This window comes from Bos indicus x Bos taurus, chromosome 22, assembly GCF_003369695.1.
Source record: "Bos indicus x Bos taurus breed Angus x Brahman F1 hybrid chromosome 22, Bos_hybrid_MaternalHap_v2.0, whole genome shotgun sequence".
In the NCBI taxonomy this organism is placed as follows: domain Eukaryota; kingdom Metazoa; phylum Chordata; class Mammalia; order Artiodactyla; family Bovidae; genus Bos; species Bos indicus x Bos taurus.
In genome coordinates this window covers 49,602,369-49,624,299 of record NC_040097.1, presented here as the reverse complement: position 1 = coordinate 49,624,299, position 21,931 = coordinate 49,602,369, and the positions used below count along the sequence as shown (strand labels likewise).

At 42.2% G+C, this 21,931-nt stretch overlaps 1 protein-coding gene across 1 annotated transcript in view; it reads left to right on the top strand.

Moving 5' to 3' along the window:
• The window catches only part of ITGA9 (integrin subunit alpha 9), a 363,244-nt gene that overhangs the window by 302,939 nt on the left and 38,374 nt on the right, over nt 1-21,931 (top strand). Inside the window, exons 24-25 of the mRNA XM_027523417.1 lie at nt 18,569-18,694; nt 21,381-21,500. Coding sequence (XP_027379218.1) covers nt 18,569-18,694; nt 21,381-21,500 — 246 coding nt within the window. The remainder of the gene's footprint in view (nt 1-18,568; nt 18,695-21,380; nt 21,501-21,931) is intronic.

Genomic DNA, 21,931 nt, shown 5'->3' with positions numbered 1-21,931 from the left:
CTTACCAGCTTTTTTGGTAACCTTGAGGAAAGCCCCTAAATTCTCCAAGCTTATTTTCCTCCTCTGTGAATAGACTATCTACCTCTCATGGTGAGGATGGGACAAGTTAACATACTTGGAGCACTTAGTAAAGTTCCTAGTACATAAATAAGGGAATGCATGTCTTTTCAAACATATGTGAACATTCACAAATTACCCATGTATTACACCACAAAAACAAATCCCAATAGAATTTCTAAAGTCAAAGTAATAGAAGCCACATACTCAGACCACAATGCAATAAACTTGGAAGTTAACCACAAAAGTTTAGCCCAGCAGCCAACCAAAAACAGAACTACTTGGGAATTTTTAAACACCATCCTAATTAACTTCTTAGATAAAAAAAGAAATCATAGAGGAAGGGATAAACATATTAGAAATGAAAGACAGTGAAAGCTTGTTCGTATCAAAACTCATGGATGTAGACAAAACCCACACAGAAGAAAATGTTACTATTTACATGTAGAAAACAGGAAAGACTGAAAATAAATGACCTATAATTGATGATAAGAGCTAGAAAAAGGACAATAAAATAATTTCACTTCTAAGCAAGAAAAATGAAGATACTGTTGAAGATAAAGTGAAAGTCACAAAATGGCAGGGGGAGTATCATACATCAATAAAACTGAAAGCTGGGGATTTTTTTGTCAAATAAAATAGACAGACCTACAGCAAATTTGATCAAGAAAGGAAAAAGAGTAATAAGGCCAAAAAACAACCAACCCTAGAGATGATAAAAGAACTACACTCACATGAAGAAGATTTTTAAATTATTCAAAATATAATTTCCACAAATATAAAAACTCTAAAAGAAGTATATGAGGTAAAATAATATAGCTAGACCAATTACCTTAGAAAAAAATGGGAAAGTAGTATATAGATGTTAAATTATGTTGTACACCTGAAACTTATATAATTAAAGACAAATGAAACATAGCTGAAGACCTGTGCCCTAAAAAAGCACCAGACCCAGATAGCTGCATAAGTAAGTTCTACCAAGCCTTCAAGGAACAGGTAATTCCTATGTTATATAAGCTGTTCCAGAGAGTAGAAGATAAAGGAACAGCCTGTTCTAGAAAACTAATATAACCCTGATTCAGAAACCAGAAATGAAGAATGGGCACTCACACAAAAAAGGAAACCACAAGCCAAACTCACTTTGAAAACAGATACAAAAATTCTAAATAAGTGTTTCCGAATCAATTCCCTTTAGAAGAATATATCCTGAATAAAGTAGGACATAATCCAGGAACGCTGAGTTGATTCTCCATGAAGAACTGATGAGCATTATTCACTCTTAATAGTAAAGGGAGTAAAGGTGGTACAGCCAGATGATTATCTTGATGAGGGCTTCTAAAAAGTCACAAATTAAATACATCATCCACTTGTTAGGTTTTTTTGTTGTTGTTGTTGTTTTTTTTTTTAATTTCCAGCAAGGCAAGCCTGGAAGGGAACTTCCTCTTCTTGACTAAAGTCCCCTGTCAGAGCTTATAGAAAACTTCAACCTGATGCTGGAACATTGGGAGCCCTGCCACCTAAGCACGGAGTGGAGGCATGAGTTCCTCCTCTTGTCTCTCCAGTTTAGTCATGTTGAGGTCATAACAATAAAAGAAATGAATAACCTTTACTGTCAGGAAAGAAAACAAAGTATCCCTATTGCAAATGATATTATTGTTTGCCTAGAAAATCCAAGATAATCAACCAACTGAATATGAGGCTTTGTGAATGCACAAAGGAAAAGCTCGGGCACACTTATAAACTGCCTAACCTTTGAAGGCATTCCCTAAGCCACACGTCCATCCGCCAAGGGTGGAGATCTAGGTATTTATGTAAAACATCTGACCAGTCATTGACTGACCACTAAGCTGTGTTGATCCAGGACAGCCTCTAGGAAACCAGGTTTAAAAGTAAAAACAAGTGTAAAAAAAATTAGCAGAGACATCAGAGGCTACACACTTCATGAGAAACAAGCTCTACAGAATTAGTCCAGGCAAGCCACTAAACAAAGAAGCAAAACCAAAAAAGTAGCAGCTACCACCCCCAAAAAGAGTTGCTGCAATACTTATGTATTAAAATGTTCAGATTTTTTAAAAAATTTCAAAACATGCAAAGAAATAGGTCTAGAGAAAGCATTGCACAGAATGGGGAAAGGAATCCATAGAAGCCTTCTCTGAGGAGCCCAGATGTTAGACTTAGCAGTCAAAGACTTGAAAGCAGTTCCTATAAATATGTCTAAGGAACTAAAAGAAACCATGTTTAAAGAATTAAAGGAAAGTATGGTAACAATGATTCCTCAAATAGAGAATATTAATGAAGAGGTGGAAATTATATATATATTAAAAAAAGAACCAAGTAGAAATTCTGGAAAGTGAAATGAAAAATTACTTGGGGAATTCAGTAGCAGAGCTGAGCCAACAGAGAGTCAGCAAACTTGAAGATAGATCCGTAGAAACTATTCAGTCTGAAGAACTAACAGTAAAGAGAATACAGTCATCCCTCAGTATCTGTGGGGCATTGATTCCAGGACTCCCCCATGGATACCAAATTCCATGGATGTCCAAGTCCCATGTATAAAATGGCATAGTGTTTGCATAGTCTACACACATCCTGTTGTTGTTTAGTCAGTAAGACCTGTCTGACTCTTTGAGACCCCATGGACTGTAGCCCACCAGGCTCCTCTATCCATGGGATTTCCCAGGCAAGAATGCTGGAGTGGGTTGCCATTTCTTCTCCAGGGAATCTTCCTGACTCACAGATCAAATCCACATCTCCTGCATTGGCAGGTGGATTCTTTACCACTGAGCCACCAGGGAAGCCCATACACACATCCTACCATATTCTTTAAATAATCTCTAGGTTACTTATAATAATTAATGCAATGTAAACAGAATTTAAAATAGCTGCAATTACAATGTAAATACTATATAAATAGTCGTTGGCATGTAACAAATCCAAGTTTTACTTTTTGAAACTTTCTGGAATTTTTTTCCCAAATGTTTTAATCCTGTGGTTGATCGGATCCACAGATGTGGGACCTGTGGATAAGGAAGGCCAGCTGTAAAGAAAAACAAGTAAAGCCTCAAAGACCCGTGGGACACCGTAAAGCTTACTGAAATACACATAATTAAAGTTCCAGAGGAGAGGATAGAGAGGAGGGGGAAGAAAAAAATATCTGATGAAATAATCATCCCAAACAATAGAAGTATTATATATAGACTCCTTCATAATAAATGATATGAAGAAAATTGTCTATCCATTTGGGGAGAAATTTTAGAAAACCTGTAACTGACTGAAAAAAAAAAGATGGATTAAAAAGTTGTATGTAAAAAAAATATATCAGTAAAAAGTACTGAATATTTTTATAATCTTTGTATAGGAAAGCTCTTCTTCCTAGGCAAGTTATAAATTCTAGAGCCCATAAGAGAAGATCAGCAAGTTTAAATCTATGAAAATATCGATGTCTTTTGTGATCAAGATGCATCATAAACAAAACTAAAAGATATTTGAGAGAATATACTGGCAACATAGTCCACATACAAATAATATGTAAGGACGTACACATATAAAGATGAAAAGGCCCAAAATTATAAAAATGGGTGGAGCAATATGAACAGGAAATTCACAAAAGAAGAAACTTTAATGACAAACATATAAAAAAGACATTTAAATGGCAAATAAACATTAACCTTACCAGTAATCAGAGCAATGTAAATGCAAATGAAAATGAAGTGTCCTCCCCCCCCCCCCGCATTAAACTTGCAAAAATCTAAAAGATTGTTAATATCCACTGTTGGTTAAAGTGAGGGAAAATGGGCACTCTCAATTACTGTTGGTGTGAAGGACAATTTGACAGTAACTATCAGAATTAAAAGTACAAATACCAGCAATTCCACTTTTCAGACCGTGCTTCAGAGTTCTCACATAATATATTCAGTAGAAGTTTCTAATGTTGTGATAGTAGATGTGAGTCATCATCATTCTCAGTTTAAATGTAGACTTTTCCTATCTTAGTAAAGTAGACTATAACTTTTTGTTGTTGTTCAGTCACTAACTCGTGTCCAACTCTATGTGACCCCATGGACTGTGGCACTCCAATCTCCCGTCTTCCGCTCTCTCTCAAAGTTTGCTCAAATTCATGTCCACTGAGTCAGTGATGCTATCTAACCACCTTATCCTCAGCTGCCCCCTTCTCCTTTTGCCTTCAGTCTTTCCCAGCATCAGGGTCTTTTCTAATAAGTCGACTCTTTGCATCAGGTGGCTAAAGTATTGGAGCTTCAGCTTCAGCAACAGTCCTTCCAATAACTTAATAATACTCCCTTAGTATTCTGAGAAGGAACAATTACTTTTAGGCTAAAAAAGTAGTAGTAATATTATTGTCATTAATAATGATAATAATAAACTTATTAAGAACTTACTATAGATGAGAAATTATATCAAATACTTTACCTGGACACATTCTTTTAATCTTCATGATAATTTGGTGAGGAAACAGAGGCACAAGCGAAAGGATAGCCTAAAGTCACAAGAGTTAATAAATGATTAGGTTGATGTCTGCTCTTAACTACTAGACTGTACAGCTGCTACAAGGCTCGGAATACCATTTTGTCTGGACATGTAGCTGTCCAGCAGCCATAGCATTACCTGGAAGTTAGAAGTGTAGAGAGACAGACGGTCATGCACCACCCAGACTTTCTAAATTAGAATCTGTGTTTTATTAAACACGGTGATTCCTTTGCATGTTAATATTTGAGACGCCATGATCTAAAGCATGTTACTTAACTCTTTCTGAGCTTCCCTTTCCTTATCTATAAAATGGTGATGACAATCCTTGCCACAAAAGGGTGTTGTGGGGATTTTTAAATCCACATTTCCATTCATTCAGCAAATACTTTGCATGCACCCTATGGCAAGCACTATTACTATGGGGAACAAAACAGACAAAAAATAATAATTTCCAGCCCTCATGTAGCTTACATTCTGGTAGAGGCAAGTAATAAGTAAGTAAAATGTGTAATACATGACATGATGGGAGATGCTTTGGGGAAGAATAAAGGAGGAAAGGGGGTGAGAGTGGGGAAATTTGTAGTTTTAAATAGAGTGTTCAGGGCAGGTCTTGCTGAGACCTTCATGGTGGCGGCGGGACGGCGAGCAGGGTGGTTGGGGGTGGTGGGAACCCAAGCTGTCGCAGGAGTTTGTGAGGTGATCTTCTTTGCTCATAAGGTCTCGCCAAAGTCTGTGTTTGCTGGTAACTCTCTTAGCTTGATTTTAGTGCCGGTTGGTTCCTCTCCTTTAAAATCCCAGCCCCATGGCGCCCCTGCATGGTGGTGTCTAAACTGGACATCAGGAGTCTGCGTGTGTCCCTGTTGGTGCTCACTATAGGGGAGATCTCTGCCCCAAAGTGAATCACTTATCTGGCCACAGCAGTTGACAGTAACACTGATTTTTGAAGCTGGCTGGTTGTTAACACACATTTTGCACTGATTTAGTTATGCTTGGAGGGTATTTGGAACAAGAAATCTCCCTGCAGCAGGCTTGCTAGAGGCCAAGACGTAACTTGTACATAAGCCAGGCCTGGTACTTTAAAGCAACCCAGCAAATAACCCAAAGCAGAATTAAACAACTCACTTTTTTTTTTTCAGTGTCTACTATTTTCCCCTTTTTTGAAGCAGAGTTGATTTATAATATCATGTAAGTTTCAGGTGCTTAGCCAGGGATTCAACTATGTGTATATATTCTTTTCCAGATTCTTTTCCCTTACAGGTTATCACAGAATATTGAGTTATTACAGTAGGTCTTTTATGATTATCTGTTTTATACATAGTAAGGTGTATATGTGTATGTATATGTTCATCCCACCCTTCTAATTTAGCCTTCACCCCACCTCCCCTTTTCCCCTTTGGTAATAGTAAGTTTGTCTCTGGAAACACATGCTTCTTTTTTCCCCTCCCTTACTCTCAGTTTCTTCTATAGAAATTCAAGGACTCACCCAAAACCAAATTAGTTAACTGTTAGTAATGCAGCTTATGTTATATGATAAGGAGGTAAGAGAGGGAAGCGGGGGTGGAAAGAAGAAACCCTTTCCAGCAGAAGCAGATGGATTTCCAGCCCTTATATGGGTTTGGGGGGAGGTCATATGATCCACCCCTTAGCCTTTGAACAGAATACAATCGAGACCTCTCTCCAGAACCACAGAACTGTGTTTCAGCGAGTTCTCCTGGTTGAGGCAGTCTGATATCCCTTGAATCCCATGTTGTATGACTATCTTCAATTCATCATGCTCTAATTTCCCCATGTTTTCTAACCTAAAATGGAAAACAGTTGCCTAGTTCCCTGTGTGGAGAAGTTGAGCTGTTTCTTAGTCATTCTTCCCACTTCACTTCCCGAAAAAGTTCACAGTTCCTTTAGTTCTCTTTTTCCCATTCTAAGCCATTCTCCTTGTTCTCTTCATATCCCCAAATAAATAAAAGTTGAAAACTGAGCCCCAAGTACTATACATCTTTATCCAGCCTCTCCTTATCACAAGTGATTATTTCTTTGGTAGGGATGACCTGGTGTACCATTTGAAAATGTATTTCTACTCCTAATAATTTCCCTTATAGCTCCCCGAGACAACCTGAGGTTCTCTGTAAAAAGATCAACAAGTAGATCTTAATGGACAAAACCATGAGGTCCAAAACCCTGCATGACCTTCCACTCACCTCTCCAGGCTATGTGCTACAACCTCCTCTGCTCCCAGCCTCAACCCTGACTTTGTCTTCCAGCCACTCTGGACCATGAAGGCTGCTGACCCACCCACCATGCACTTCTCTGGGCCGCATGACCTTGCTAATGCTTCTCCCTTCCCTCTGGCTCTGGGAAGCCCGCTTATTCCTCAAGAGCCAGTTCATACATCCTCTGTTCCACCAAGCCCTCCCAGATGCCGTCCCAGAATGTCCTGCCTCAGGGCCTTTGCACCTGCCTTTGCTGAGAACACTCTCCCCCCAAATCTTCGCATGGCTAGTTCCTTCTCATAATATAGATCTGAGCCCAAAGTTCACCTTTTGGGGAAGGTCTTCCCTGACTACTTTAGCTAAAGTTGCAAACCTGTCAACTTCCTGCCCCATTTCCCTGTGTGTTAGTTTCTTCATAGCACTCACCACTATCTGAAATTGCAGTTTTTGTCTGTCTCTCTTCTTCCACAAGATTAAAACCACTGTTTAAGTACAGGTCACGGCCACCTTGTTTTCTGTGCATCCCTAGCACTTGGTGCCCCGACCACAGTGTGCGCTCAGATAAATGAAAGCGATGACTGCCCCTACTCTGTTAGTGTCAACATCACATCTCTCAGTGCTAGGGCAGGGTGTGTGTCCTTAGACACCTTCACACCCTGCTGCACATCTGACGAGCACCTCATGCTCTCCAGGAACTCAGAAAACGTGCACTGAACTGGAATCTCTGGGTAGAGATGTTTTGACTGTTTCCCGTCACCCACAACAGAAGTTGCTTTAATTTCAATGTGGGGAAAAGTTAAAATGTAAAACTTTAAAATAAGGGGCTGAATCACTTATCAGAAATGAAGGCTTCTAAGAGCAAACTTAAACTCCACAATTTTGGGGCTGGAGATATGAAAACATATTTTCTGCCTCTGTCTCTCTTGCTCTCTCTCTCTCTCTCTCCGTCTCTCTGTCTCTCACACACACACACACACACACACACACACACATACATACATACATACACATACACATAAGTCCTCTGATTTCAACAGTGGCCTCAAACCGTTTTCTTTTTCCTTCTTTCTGCACATGTCTGAACATGAGCTGAATAATCAGGTCCTGAAATGTCGGGATTAGGTTGGCCTTTAATTTTTTTTCTCAACAGAAACCAAAAGAGAGGGGATGGCTGATGGAATTCTGGAGTGAGAATTACGTTCCTGGGCTCTTGGGTCAATTTTAGTCTTGGCTACAGGGAGAAAGCGTGTGTGTTTCTGGGCACAGCTTACACTCAACCCACAGTCTCTGAAAGGTCGGGGAAGAGCGGCAGCCAGGTGCGCATGCGCAGTGTGGTGCCGAGGCTGCCCTTTAGCCCTTGTAGATAAAGTGAGTGAGTCAGGGCAGCCGGGCCGGCTACTGGCTAAACTGACGACCCTGCAGTTATCAGAGGTCGCAGGGTTTGGGCGCAGGGCTTCTGAGACATCTGGAAGCATTAACACTTCATGGTAGCATGTGTGTGATGATGCTGAGGTGCCTGTATTCTCTGGTCTTCAAAACAAATCAGCCTTAAAAGTTGATGGTTATGCAGTTTACTTTCCTCCTTCCTTTTTTCATTCCTCAAAAGCAACATAGCCCTGTCACTGCAGGCGTGGCAGGTTGTTAGCAAAGTTGATAACAGGAAATCTCACTGAGGATAAACAGCACATCAGTCATTGCCCAGAAACACATGGTTCTCATTGAACCTGCCGAGGACTAACTGAGTGTGCATCAGAGGCACGGAAGCAGGCAAACTCATTTCTGATAGACCCACCAGGTATGTTCTGACCACAGGGAACTTCCTCAACGTCGTTAGACAGTGAGAAGTCATTATCTCCCCAGCCGTCAGGGTGCCAACTCCATTTACGTCTCCTAAACATATGCCCAAATGCATATTTCAGGCCTCTCATGAAGTCTTGAAGCTTTAGATTCAATGAATGACATCTAGGTTTCTCTTTTCATGGCTTTTGTGTGTACTCCCTCAGAAAGGCAGCGTAAGAGGTTAGACAGGTGTTTATACTTGAAATACAGCATCCAGAAAATGATTATTATTTACCTTTTGGTAAAAGAGCAATAGCAAAGTTATACGTCTAATAAATGGAGAGATAACTCAGTGAATCCATAGGTGCGCTGCTTTATCCTTTAACATAAGATAGGAATGAGCTTTGTTCTTTACCATAAAATCAGTCCAAGAACTAGAGCCGGAGTTTAAATAAGCCAGTACAATTCCAGGGACTATGTTATGTCCCACATGGAGGCTACTGACTCATTTATTATCCAAATCAACAGACTATTCTGCTTCCAAAATGTTTCATTATCTGTGGAAGGAAAATATTTTTGGCATGCACATCAAGTGCTCAGATAGCATACTTAAGTTTTTTGCTAAAGAGAATCTGACCACATCTGGAAATTCTTTGGTGTCACTGCTTCTCTGAAACTACATGCCATCTGCAGCACTTTAAGTCGAGTAAAAGGCCATCCCGAAGCTTTGAAATGGGCCTCATGGGGGGTGAAGGGGGACTTGTCTTTCTCCGATTAAATGTAAGTGAACCCTGTTTCACAGGGCAGCCTTAGTGGTGGCCTGCACTCTTGACTTTTCAGCATGTTGGCCTGTGACACCAGGGGAAATTGGCGCAGGGGATGGTGAAAAATACCATTGTTTTAGCCAAACCCTAGAGCTGGTGGGGAAAAATTCATTGCCTTTTATCATAAGAAGTGGTATCTTTTATGAAATAATGGCAGATTCATACAGAGGTCAGAATTATACAACAGAACGTGCTCTTTCTTTCCTCTGGAATGTTGGTTTTGAGGCTTTGCCTCTTTATTTTCTGTTTTAGTTTTGGTCTCAGTAACATGCTGACCTTTCAGATCAAATACCACTTTTCACAGTGGCCTTAAGGGACGGGGAGGGGGTCGGGGAGGCAAGTCTTTTATTTAGAAGATAATTTTCAACTAGAAAGAGAGGAGACATCTGGACTTGAAGTTACGATCTTTCCAGGCTTTTTAGAGTCTCTGCTTTTCCCCTTCTAGAAATTACTAATAAAAGGCGCTAGGTCATTGTTACATTTTTTGCTCCTTCTGTTTCAGCTCTTCAGGTCTGTCAACCAGCTATTACTTATGGGCGGCTGTTCTGTATTCTCGTTTACCCATTTCATTTTGAAACCAGAACATAGCTCTTCACCTGAGTGGGGCTAGCAGGGCCCGTCCAAAGCTAGAACCTCAGGTTAACTTACCTTGTACTGTTGTGACCATCAAGGTGCTGTTGCTTTTCATCTATTTGTAGGAACACATTGGAGTCTGTAGCTACCCACAGAGGTAAATATCAGAAAATCATAAGTTACCGAACTGATAAGCAAGGGGACCCTTTCACAAAGCAAAAGAATGCATAACTCTTGAGAAAAGTCTACCAAAGGATGCCTTTGACAACTCCTACCTTTAAATGATGCACACAAACACACACACACACACACACAAATTGTGTTCATAATCTTTCAAATACATTAGTAACATAGAACTGGGCATAACCATTATAAGGAACTACACAAGATGGTTATCACTGTTTTTCTGCTCCTGTTTTAAAAAGTCATTGCAGTTGGAGAAATCAGAGTGAATAAATGGGGATTTTGAGCATCTACCCCTGCTAGGTTATTCTGGGTCTACATTATACAGAGTCTTGAAATGAAGGGTGATACATAAAAGTATCTGTCTTAGGATTTATTATTAAATTGTTGTCATCTTTCACTGTTCTTTGGTGAATATCAAGACACTTAATAGAAAATCATAGCAATGTGATTAACATAAGGGATAATATTAAGGGCTGTTGCTGCTGCTGCTGCTAAGTCGCTTCAGTCGTGTCCGACTCTGTGTGACCCCATAGATGGCAGCCCACCAGGCTCCCCCGTCCCTGGGATTCTCCAGGCAAGAACACTAGAGTGGGTTGCCATTTCCTTCTCCAATGCATGAAAGTGAAAAAATAAAGTGAAGTCGCTCAGTCGTGTCTGACTCCTATCGACCCCATGGACTGAAGCCCTCCAGGCCCCTCTCCGTCCATGGGATTTTCCAGGCAAGAGTACTGGAGTGGGGTGCCATTGCCTTCTCCGAATATTAAGGGCACTTTCAGACTATAGAAAACTATCATAGTTTACATTTTGCTGAATGGAAGTGTAGCTTTTATTTATCTTTCTAGTAGTAAACATCTTAGATCTGCTAAATTAGCCAGTTAACCAGTTATCATTTCTCAATCCTTTTATGAGGACTATTTTTATTTTGAACATTGAAATAATGTTTCAATTTAAAATTTATATTACCAAAGCCATTGTGGCCAGTGTTCAGCCTCTATGACAGAGAAGGGACTTGTTATCTTCTGATATCTTTGTTCCAAGAGTAGGCAGTAGGTAATTGAATTAGCAGAGTAGGCATTCAAAACATTCTCTGGGTTTTTAAGCTCAAGGGGCGTGTGAATTTAGAAGAGCAGGTGGTAAGTCAGGGGATGGGTCATGTTTACCCAGTTGCCATCAGCTGTGATCAGTGTCACACGATACGGAAAACCGGCCCTGGGATGTAGCAGAAAACAGAAAGTCAGTGATTAACAGATAAATGTGAGTTAACGTGAAACACATGTTATTTTGAAAAATGAACCTATGGGCCCCTTTAATCCAAGTCATCTCAACAAACATAGTTTCTAGACCAGACTTCACCTGAGACCCACACTGGTGAAGACACCAAGCGTGGCTCCTGGGAAGAACTGTTTCCACTGGATTTATTCCTCCATTAATTTAACCTTCCGTTTCTCTCTTACTTCCTGTGTACTATGTCCGGGGTTGGGGGGAGGGCATCAAGCTGGGGACACTCTGGTGACCCTTCCCATTCCTAGAACCCAGTCATTTGGAATATGGTTAAGGAATGAGGCTGATACCAGTTGAAAGAGGAAATCCATTCATTAGCCTGCTAAAGATATACCAATAATACCACATATCTGAGATTAAAAATTGTCCTTAATTTTGAGACCTGTTAATCCACCTTCCTGATCACTCTCCGCCTCTGTGACTTGCCTACAAGTCTTCCTTTGTGTCCATGCCCACCTCTCCTGCCTCATTTCTGATCACTACTCCCAAGCACCGTTCATCCAATGCTTGACCATGTTGAACTCCCTGGCTCTCTAGACCCAAGCTTCCTGTTTGTACCTCCACGCCTTTGCATGTGTGGTTCCCCTCTCCCCTGTCCCCTTTACTCTCTAGAAGTTTCTTTACCCTCTAAAATCTACCTGCAGGGCCACCTTCTCTGAGTCAGGAGTGCAGTTCATGACAGGGCCTAACGTGCTGGTTGAAAAAGAGACATAGGCAAGATTGACAGTCACAATAGGAGCCCGGCTCTGAGGGCTAATGAAAGATAAGCCATGATACAGTGGGACAGAGGGTGTGCAGTCTGGATGCAAGGAAGGTGAAGCTGGAGAGGGAGCATCCTGGTGGGGACTTTGATCTACGGCCATACCACCCTGAAAGTGCCCAATCTTGCCTGGTGGGGACTTTGGAGATGGTGCTCCTTCCACAGTCAGAGCTGATAGGCACATGACAGTTTCCTTAACCTCTCCGGGCCTCAGTTTTCTCACCTGTAAATAACATAGAGTGAAACTTAAGGAGACCAGATGTCCCAGGTTGCCTGGTGCATCCCTGATACAGGTCTTTCTTGCTGTTCTGACTGGTTGACTCCCCCACTTCATTCTCAAAAATATCCCCATTTAGACAATAAATCATATGGTCACCTACTGACAATAGCACCCTCTGTGAGTGGGTGTTGCAAGGATTAAATCTACCCCATAGCTTTGCTTCCCTCTTGGCTCAGATGGTAAAGAATCCACCTGCGATGCGGGAGACCTGGGTTCAATCCCTGGGTTGGGAAGATAGCCTGGAGAAAGGAATGGCTACCTACTCCAGTATTATGGCCTGGAGAATTCCATGGACTGTATGGTCCATGGCATTGCAAAGAGTCAGACACGACTGATCAACTTTCACTTTCATAACTGTAGACTAGCACCCAATGTTAGCTAGTATTATTCCCATTTATACCTGAACTCAGCATGGAGAAGGGGCCTTAAGCAGCTAAAATCAGTTTCCAAGGTGATGTGCCTGGAGCAGGAAGACTTAGAAAACAGGTTGAAGGGCTTCCCTGTCCCTCCAGGCCCAGGGACAGGGACTCTGTTAAGGCCGTTGTGTTCTGGGCACCTGGGAGACACCTGTGTCCTCTCTCTCACTCTTAAGTCAGCCACCTACTGTTAGCACCTTGTACAGGCTGCTCTTTTGAGGCTACAACATGGACACGCCCTGTTTCTTCCAGCCCTTTTATCAGATCACCACACTCTAGGGAGTCTAGATGTCCTTTTACACCTGGTGACAGAGAGTTAATTCCCTTTTTCAATATTTTACCCATGCTGCTAAGCTGCTCAGTCACTTCAGTCATGTCCGACTCTGTGCGACCCCATAGATGGCAGCCCACCAGGCTCCCCCATCCCTGGGATTCTCCAGGCAAGAACACTGGAGTGGGTTGCCATTTCCTTCTCCAATGCAGGAAAGTGAAAAGTGAAAGGGAAGTCGCTCAGTCGTGTCTGACTCTTCGCGACCCCATGGACTGCAGCCCACCAGGCTCCTCCGTCCATGTTTTACCCATGAGTCAGGCTCAATTCATACTTCAAACCCAGTATCTTGAATGAGGTTTTGCCCAGCTACCTAGAGTACACTGAGGATACTTCATCCTTGGACAGGCCTGTGCCCTTGGAGGCTTCTGACCACGAAGATTCCCCTGACTGAGGCTGACCGAAACTCTGCCACTAAATGATGTCCACGTTCTCTTGGGCTCCTCACAGTTTCCCAAATCACAACCAGTGTTTGGTTTCAACTTGCACAATGTTTTCTTTGGGGTCAGGACCAGGCGAGAGGTGGAGGCCAGATGGCAACGGCAAACCCTCAATAGTCGCCTTGGCCAAATTCAGCCTTGACACTGTGTCCCACGTCCTCTTGTCCTTTTTTCTGTGTTGGTAAAGTTCTTTTATTCACATTCCAGTAGATATGGCCTGTTTCAGCTCCCTGAGGACATGAGCAGCCGTGTCATGAGAAGTGTTTGGAGTCAGATAGTCTGGAAAATAGATGAGAAGTGGGTGGGCAGGGCTGAGCAGGGGCAATGGCCGCAGAGTCCTTGGTCAGCCACAGAAATGAAGCCATTGGAAAATGAGTGCCATGGTACTTGGATTGTCTGCAAGAAGAAAACCTTGCTTGCCCTTGAAGACTTCACCACCAGTGAGAGTGGTTAGAACCCAGGTGTGGGGGCTGGGTGCTGAGTAATTGCTTATCTATGTAGCAGGAGGCTAGCTGATTCCATGTGCTAATGAAAAGGCAGGAGAATCCTCAAGGGGCATAATTAACAACTGGGGACAACCTCAGTGACCATGTAGACCACCATCCTAATTTCACACATGAGGAAACTAAGGCCCAGGACATCTGTGCCAGAGGATTCCTTCACTGGGTGCCGCTTGCTGCCACCAACCAATCAGGTGACCTTGGACGAGTCACGGAACTCGGGACCTCTGGTTCCTTATCTGTCAGCCAAGGCCACGGGACCACATGATCTTAGAGCTGCCTTCCAGAAACAACATTCCGGGATGTTCTGTTCCCCTTCCAGCCTGAGACAGCACGGAGTGGCCTGGCCCCCCAGCCAGCAGGCACTTTATCTCCCATGGAGCAGAAGTGGGTCAGATGGAGGACTCTGAAATTTCTGGGCTTTTGGGTTCATGGTTCCTTCCCTTTGACCTGGGTAAGAACAGGAAGGGATAGCTTCCCTCCCCCTCCATCTCCACCCCTAATCCCTCCGTGACCCCCAACCCAGCCCCACCCTCAGCCTCTGGACCTAAGAGGCAGAAAAGTTTGCAAGAAGGTCTCTGGAGCTAGATGACCTGTGCTCTAGCCCAGCTCTGCTGCCTGCCCTCTGGGAGACATGGCCTCCCCTTGCCTGTCAACTTCCTCATCTGTAAAATGCTAACAGTAACTGCACTCAGCTCACAGGGGTGTGCAGTAAGGGCTGCACAAGTGTCGAGTGCCGTTATGTCTGTCACACCTGTCCTATCCATGCACACGGAACAGTCCCTCACCCTCAAGACCCTAGCCAGGGCCTGAGTTGCTCATTTTAGCTGAGGGAGTGTCTACAAGCGGATTAGCTAGCCTGAACCAGACTTGTGCAGCACGGAGCAACCTTTATTCTCCTTTGAGAGAGACCACCCTGAACCTCCCCCAAAATTGTCATTTTGCCCAGTTGAAGTGATTCCCATGTAACCACAGTCAGAGTACGACTGGCTGAGATTTTCATTCACCAGAAATTCAACTTCTGCTTCCCTTCTCCAGATTCCCCTAGGGCAGATCAGATGTCACATCAGATCACATCACATCCCCATCATCACCCTTTTCACAGGCCCTCCGAGACTCCAATGGGACAAAGGAAGGTAGAGCTCTGAGCTGTGTCTCTGCCCCATTCGTTGGAGCCAAAGTTGGTCCTCCTTCCTCCTGCTGTGGTTCCCTGCGCCTTGCCCCAAGGTGCTGGTGTCCTGTGGGAATGACAGTGAATCTGGCTGAGTTGGGGCTCTGCTCCACCACTTCCCCTCCCTGCCTAGAAACCTGAATCACCCACTGTGGAGCCAGGAGGAACTCTGCCCCAACCCTGATTTTAATTAGGAACGGGTGCATCCTGCAAGACTCAGAGTTCCGTCACTCTCAATCCAGACGAAATGTGTTTTGAGGAGCCCAGCCTGGTCAGCTCCACAGGGGAACGTGAATGCTACAGGGCTACAGAAGGACAGTCCCTCCAACAGCCTTTTAGCAAATGGCCACTGAAGACAAACAGGAAAATAGGGACCCACATGCTTCCGAGTGAAATATGATTGGAATTAACATGAGCACACATTCAAGTTCTCACATGGTCGAACAAAATGTTTTCCATCTGCGAGGTGCTGTGTATACCCAAAAAGAGAGCAACCCCCAAAGAACACAATCCCCCACTTTTCCAAAGAGGTGAATTTAGCAAAGTTTTTTGGCCAACTTAACAGGAATCAGAACTGTGATTGCCTTTGAGGTGGGGGATGGGAATTGACTGGAAAAGAGTCAGGGAATCTTTCTGGAGTAATGGATGTTCTGTCCCTTCCCTGGCATGGTGGTTATATGCATGACTTCATTTGTCAAAATTCATCAAACTATATCCTTAAAATCTGTGCATTTTTAGGGAATGTAAATTTTACCTTAATTTTTAAAAAAAGTTATAAAAGTAAATACCTACTTATAATACTTAACCTAATCAGGTATTGCACACTGAAAATTATAAAAGAATACTAGATTAATTTATATTCTTTTCATTCACACATTTCACAAAATGATTTCATGCAGATGTACATCTTCTGAGATCAATGGATTGCATTATTAAAGCCACTGTTTAAGTTGACAGTATTCCAAAGCATATCATCTTCAATTCATCTAATTTATTTGAAATGCAGAACATTTTGAATTCGTGTTTGATGCTAAAATGCTATTGCTAGACACAAAGACTCATTTGCATAATGTTACAACAGTTGTTTTTCTCATTTGTCTTGAAAATGATGTTCACAATTCTCACAACGTAAGCAACTAATGTTTTGCTTTCTAAAAATGAACTTTAAAATATTTATCACAACTTAAAAAAGTTGCACCCCAGAATAATGTCCACATCTATGTTAAATCTCATTGCCTCCTTCCCATTAATTGCCTCTAGTAACCTCAAAAAGCATCCAGAACCAACTCTGATTGAGACCATTTCAGGCTGGTATATCTTCCCAGATTTCAATTGAGAGAGTATCAAATTACAAAATACTTTTAAAGAGCGACATGAGTTTGATGGACAGGGAGGCCTGGCGTGCTGCAATTCATGGGGTCGCAAAGAATCGGACACGACTGAGCGACTAAACTGAACTGAACTGAACTGAAGTCCCTTTCGTTCCCTGGAAGTCCGTGGTTAGGACTTGGGGCTTTCACTGTCGTGGCCCCAGGTTCAATTCTTGGTTGGGGAACTAATATCCCTGCAAGCTGCAGAACAGGGCCAAAACCAAGCAAAATGCAATGTATTATAAAGAAGGGTAAGTCCCAAAAGTATGAGCAACTTTTAAAGGCAACACTATTCTCTGAAAGTTAATTTGAGAAAATAAACCTTCATCTTAATTATCTTCAGGCATGTATAGCAAAGGGCTTGCCTGGTAGCTCAGCTAGTAAAGAATCCACCTACAATGCAGGAGACCTGGGTTTGATCCCTGGGTTAGGAAGATCCCCTGGAGAAGGGATTAGTTACCCACTCCAGTATTCTTGGGCTTCCTTGGTGGCTCAACTGGTAAAGAATCCACCTGCAATGCAGGAGACCTGGGTTCGATCCCTGGATTGGGAAAATCCCCTGGAGAAGGGAAAGGCTACCAATGTATTATAAAGAACAGTGAGTCCCCAAAGTATAAGAAAGTTTTAAAGGTAACACTATTTTCTAAGAGTTAATTTGAGGAAATAAACCTTCATCTTATTTATCTTCAGGCATATATAGTAAATCCAGGCATACATGTTCAAAGATAAAATAGAGATTTATTTAGTACATTTGGAGATTTTATAGTTCTTTGTCCAAAGATTAGTACTGTTAGCTGAACTTAGAAGTTTCCATGTTAAAAATTTAAACCTTACCACAAATGAGAAGCTGAAGCATTCTTGAATCAATGTAAACACACTATATTTTACTCAGAGGCATTAAAGATAGAAGAGTGTAGTTTAAATAGATGATTCTGGCTAAAATCAATTGTAAACATAATCCTAAATTATGAATTACTATTAATTTTGTGACTTGACCTTAAGTCATGTCAAGGCTTCAAATACAAACAACTTGATATGATAATATATAAAGGAGGCTTCTCTTTTTTTTCAATATTTCCCCAGTTGAGGCACCAAAAATAGAGTTGTTTTTAAAGAAACCAACATGGAAGACTGTACTATTGTTTTGATTTTTTTTTTAACATCACTGTTGCTCAGCATTGTTTTTCCACTAGCCTCTCAAAAGCTCTCAGAAGCAAAATCAGGTAATTCAACAAGAGCTCCTTGGGCATATAAGCTCCTGTATGACCCAATGCAATGGTTGCCCAATTTTTATTTTATTTTTTGGTAGCAGAATCCTGGTTTTAAATGACACTATAGGTGGTTGATGCTCTAGTTGGAATAGAGATGGGGGCCCATAGCAGTCCTGCTTGGTGCCCCCTTCTCCTCGCTAGGAAATCCACTAAGGGGTTTCACAGCACCCTATGGGTCCCATGGGGCATAGTTTGAAAACCTCTGGCCATGGACCATGCCTGAAGGCTGGACCTCAGAAGATCTAGGTCCAAAACCTGAGTTCTGGTCTGTGTGATTGTTGGCAAATGACTTAACCTGAGTCTCATTTTCCATATCCAGACAAAGAACTCATCTCAGAGTTGCTGTAAGGCTGGTTTTAAAGTTCCTTAAGTCTTACTCTTTCCTAGTCACATCTCACTTGCGTGTTGTGTGCCATTGCATCTCAGTCATTTCATGACTCAGCATCCACTTTTCTTTAGTATTTGGCCTTGTTGATGCTACTACGTCTGCCTTTCAGATTTTCTGCCATTATTGTCTCCTAGAGAATGGACCAGGGTAACAGTTGGCTTTGGGCTACACCGTGACTACCTCTGAAGGGAGTCCAGGCTCATGATCTTTTCTTGGGATGGACCACTCATCCAGATTTCTTTTCATTTTCAGGTGGGCCAAGAGAAGGGAAACTGTTCTTTCCAGAAAAACCCAACCCCCTGCATCATCCCTCAAGAACAAGAAAATATCTTCCATACAATATTTGCTTTTTTCACAAAGTCGGGAAGAAAAGTCTTGGTAAGAATTTGCTTACTCGTTGGGTTCACATGGGTGGTCCTCACTAGGAAGGCAAGTCTGAGATGAGAAGCCAGTTTTCTATTTGGCATTATTTCTCAAATCTGGTTTGAATCAATTGGCTTAGAAAGTCACAAGGACTGTAGTCAACTCCTATTTTTTCAGCCTGAGGTTTCTATCAAAGTGTTAAATTTGCATTTCAGATTCCATTGGCTGGCAAAGGGAAAACCTTTGCAACCCACCAAGTACAAAGTTATACATTTCTCCCAGTAGTATGAGTCTAATCAAGAGTGATGGTTCTCGTCCAACCACTTCATATACCACTGTTGGTCAGTATATACTAAAACTAAACATATCTATGACCTAGTAGTTCCACTCCCAGCTATGTCCCAAAGAGAAGTGAGTACCTGTATCCCCCAAAGACATGGACAGGTATGTTCACAGTAATCTGGGAACGATCCAAATGTCCATCGCCAGGAGAAAGTGTAAACAGTTGCAGTGTACCCATACACTGGATTATTACAAGCAATAAAAACTGCCACCCCAACAACATGAATAAATCTCATGGATATAATATTGAGTGAAAGGAGCTAGAGATAAAAGACAGATGGTGTTTTACTTACATGAAGTTCAGAAATAGCACCTCTGTCAATGGCAGTGGAGGTCAGGACAGCAGTTAATTTTGGAGGAATATTGATAGGCAGGAGCATGAGGGACTCTGCTTAGGTGCAGGACATGGTCTTCATCTTGATCTGTTATGAATGTGTATAAAGATATGTCAAGATGGATCCTTTGGATTTATTCTGTTTACTCTATGTAAGCTACACCTTAACTTTTTAAAAAGTGTAGGTGTTAAAGGTGGAATCAGATGCTTTTCCAAAGCCTCCTTTCTCCACATCTTTGGTTATATCTCTTCAGTTCCTTATTACAGCCATGGCACATCTCACTAACATTTCCCTCCTCTTTTTTTTTGGCGGTAGAATTAGTAGGACTAGTGGCCTTTTGGAAGTTTGGGATATTTTTACTTACATAATGCTGATGATCAACTGTTATTTAACAGCTTTCAGAACTGTTAGATGTATTGATATCTAGTAGTTTGACAAATGCAGCTCTGTATCTGGCTGAAATTTTTACCCCATATGTGAAACATCATGAATGTATATTCACACATTTTGAATCCTATAACACAAAAGAATTCTTCCTTTGTAACTTTGGAATTTAGGTTCCTAGCTGTAATTCATATGTTTTCTTGGTCAAACATGTTTTTCTTTACTCCTGTGGTTTCTTGAGTCTTGTGACTTTGTAGCCCTCCAATTTGCCCAGTATAAACAATGGGTATAAAATTACATTTTTCACTTCCAGGCAAAAACCGCATAATCTAGGAAATACACCTTGTGTTCAAAACTCTTAAGAGGGATGTTCCCAAAATATTAAATGTGTCTCTTTAAAAACAAAACAAAGAAGTTGTAGAACATATATGCAATGGAATATTACTTAGCCATAAAAAGGGGCGAATTTGAGTCAGTTGTGAGGAGGAACCTAGAGCCTGTTATACAGAGTGAAGTTAAGTCAGAAAGAGAAAAATAAATATCATATATTAATGCATATATTTGAAATCTTATGGTACTGATGAACCTATCTGCAGGGCAGAAATTGAGATGCAGACACAGACAACAGACTTGTGGACACAGAGGGGAAGGAGACGGTGGGGCAGAGAGTCGCACGACATATGTGCACATTGCTGCTACTGCGCTAAGTCGCTTCAGTCGTGTCGGACTCTGTGCGACCCCATAGACGGCAGCCCACCAGGCTCCCCGGTCCCTGGGATTCTCCAGGCAAGAACACTGGAGCGGGTTGCCAGTATACACACTACCAAGTGTAAAATAGCTAGCTAGTGGGAAGTGCTGTATAGTGCAAGGAGCTCAGCTCTGTGTTCTCTGATGGCCTAAGGGGTGGATGGGGAGGATGGGAGGGACACTCAAGAGGGAGGGTGTATGTGAATACACACAGCTGATACACATTGTTGTGCAGAAACCATCATAACATCGTAAAGCATTATCCTCCAATTAAAAATAAATTTAAAAAATAAATAAAAACAAACAAAATCCACTGCTTTCTTCTTGCAAAATCCAGTTTTGAGGTAAGGTACACCAGTGAGATTTGATTTGAAGGCGTGTTCTGGTGCCCACTGGACAGGAAGTCCTTTGATTGCCCTCTGGCGGCAAGAAGGAATGATTGCATCTTCCTATGGATTTCATCTGCCTAGAAAGGCCTCGGGAGAAGGCAGTGGCACCCACTCCAGTACTCTTGCCTGAAAAATCCCATGGACGGAGGAGCCTGGTAGGCTGCAGTCCGTGGGGTCACTAGGAGTCGGACATGACTGAAAGACTTCACTTTCACTTTTCCCTTTCATGCATTGGAGAAGGAAATGGCAACCCACTCCAGTGTTCTTGCCTGGAGAATCCCAGGGACGGGGGAGCCTGGTGGCTGCCATCTATGGGGTCGCACAGAGTTGGACACGACTGGAGCGACTTAGCAGCAGCAGCAGCAGCAGCAGAAAGGCCTCAGTTCTATAAATGCTGTGTTCTATAAATACCTGTTCTGTATCTATAAATGCCTATTCTGTAAATGTTGTGCTCTTGTCTTTGTTCTTAATACAGCTTGACCATTCTCTGGTTATTCTTCTCAGGACTGTGAAAAAACAGGGATTTCTTGCCTAACAATGCACTGTAACCTTAGTGCACTCGCTAAAGAAGAAAGTCGTACTATAGACATTTATATGCTGCTGAACACAGAAATACTGAAGAAGGTAAGTCCTGAAGAACTGTACTCTCAGAGTTCATTTAAAACATTTGAATTGGTTTCCTCAGGAAAAACTCTACCTGCCCCTTTTAAAACTGTCCTGGCCAGCACCACGGGTAATTCTGCTTCAGAAGAATGCCAGGGAAACATGCCAGACCCTTGTTATTCAAAGTGTGGTCCAAGGACCAGCAGTGTGAGCATCACCTGGGAGCTTCTGAGACCTGAGAATCCTGGACTCCACTCAGGCCTTACCAAATCAGCATCTCTTTTTAAGCAAGAACCCCAGATGTTTTGTTTGTGCAGTTGTTTCTTAGACTTTTTTTTTAATATTTACTTTTTATTTATTTGCTTGTGCCAGGTCTTAGTTGCAGCATGTGGGAGCTAGTTCCCCAGCCAGGGATCGAACCCGAGTCCCCTGCATTGGGAACTCGGAGTCTT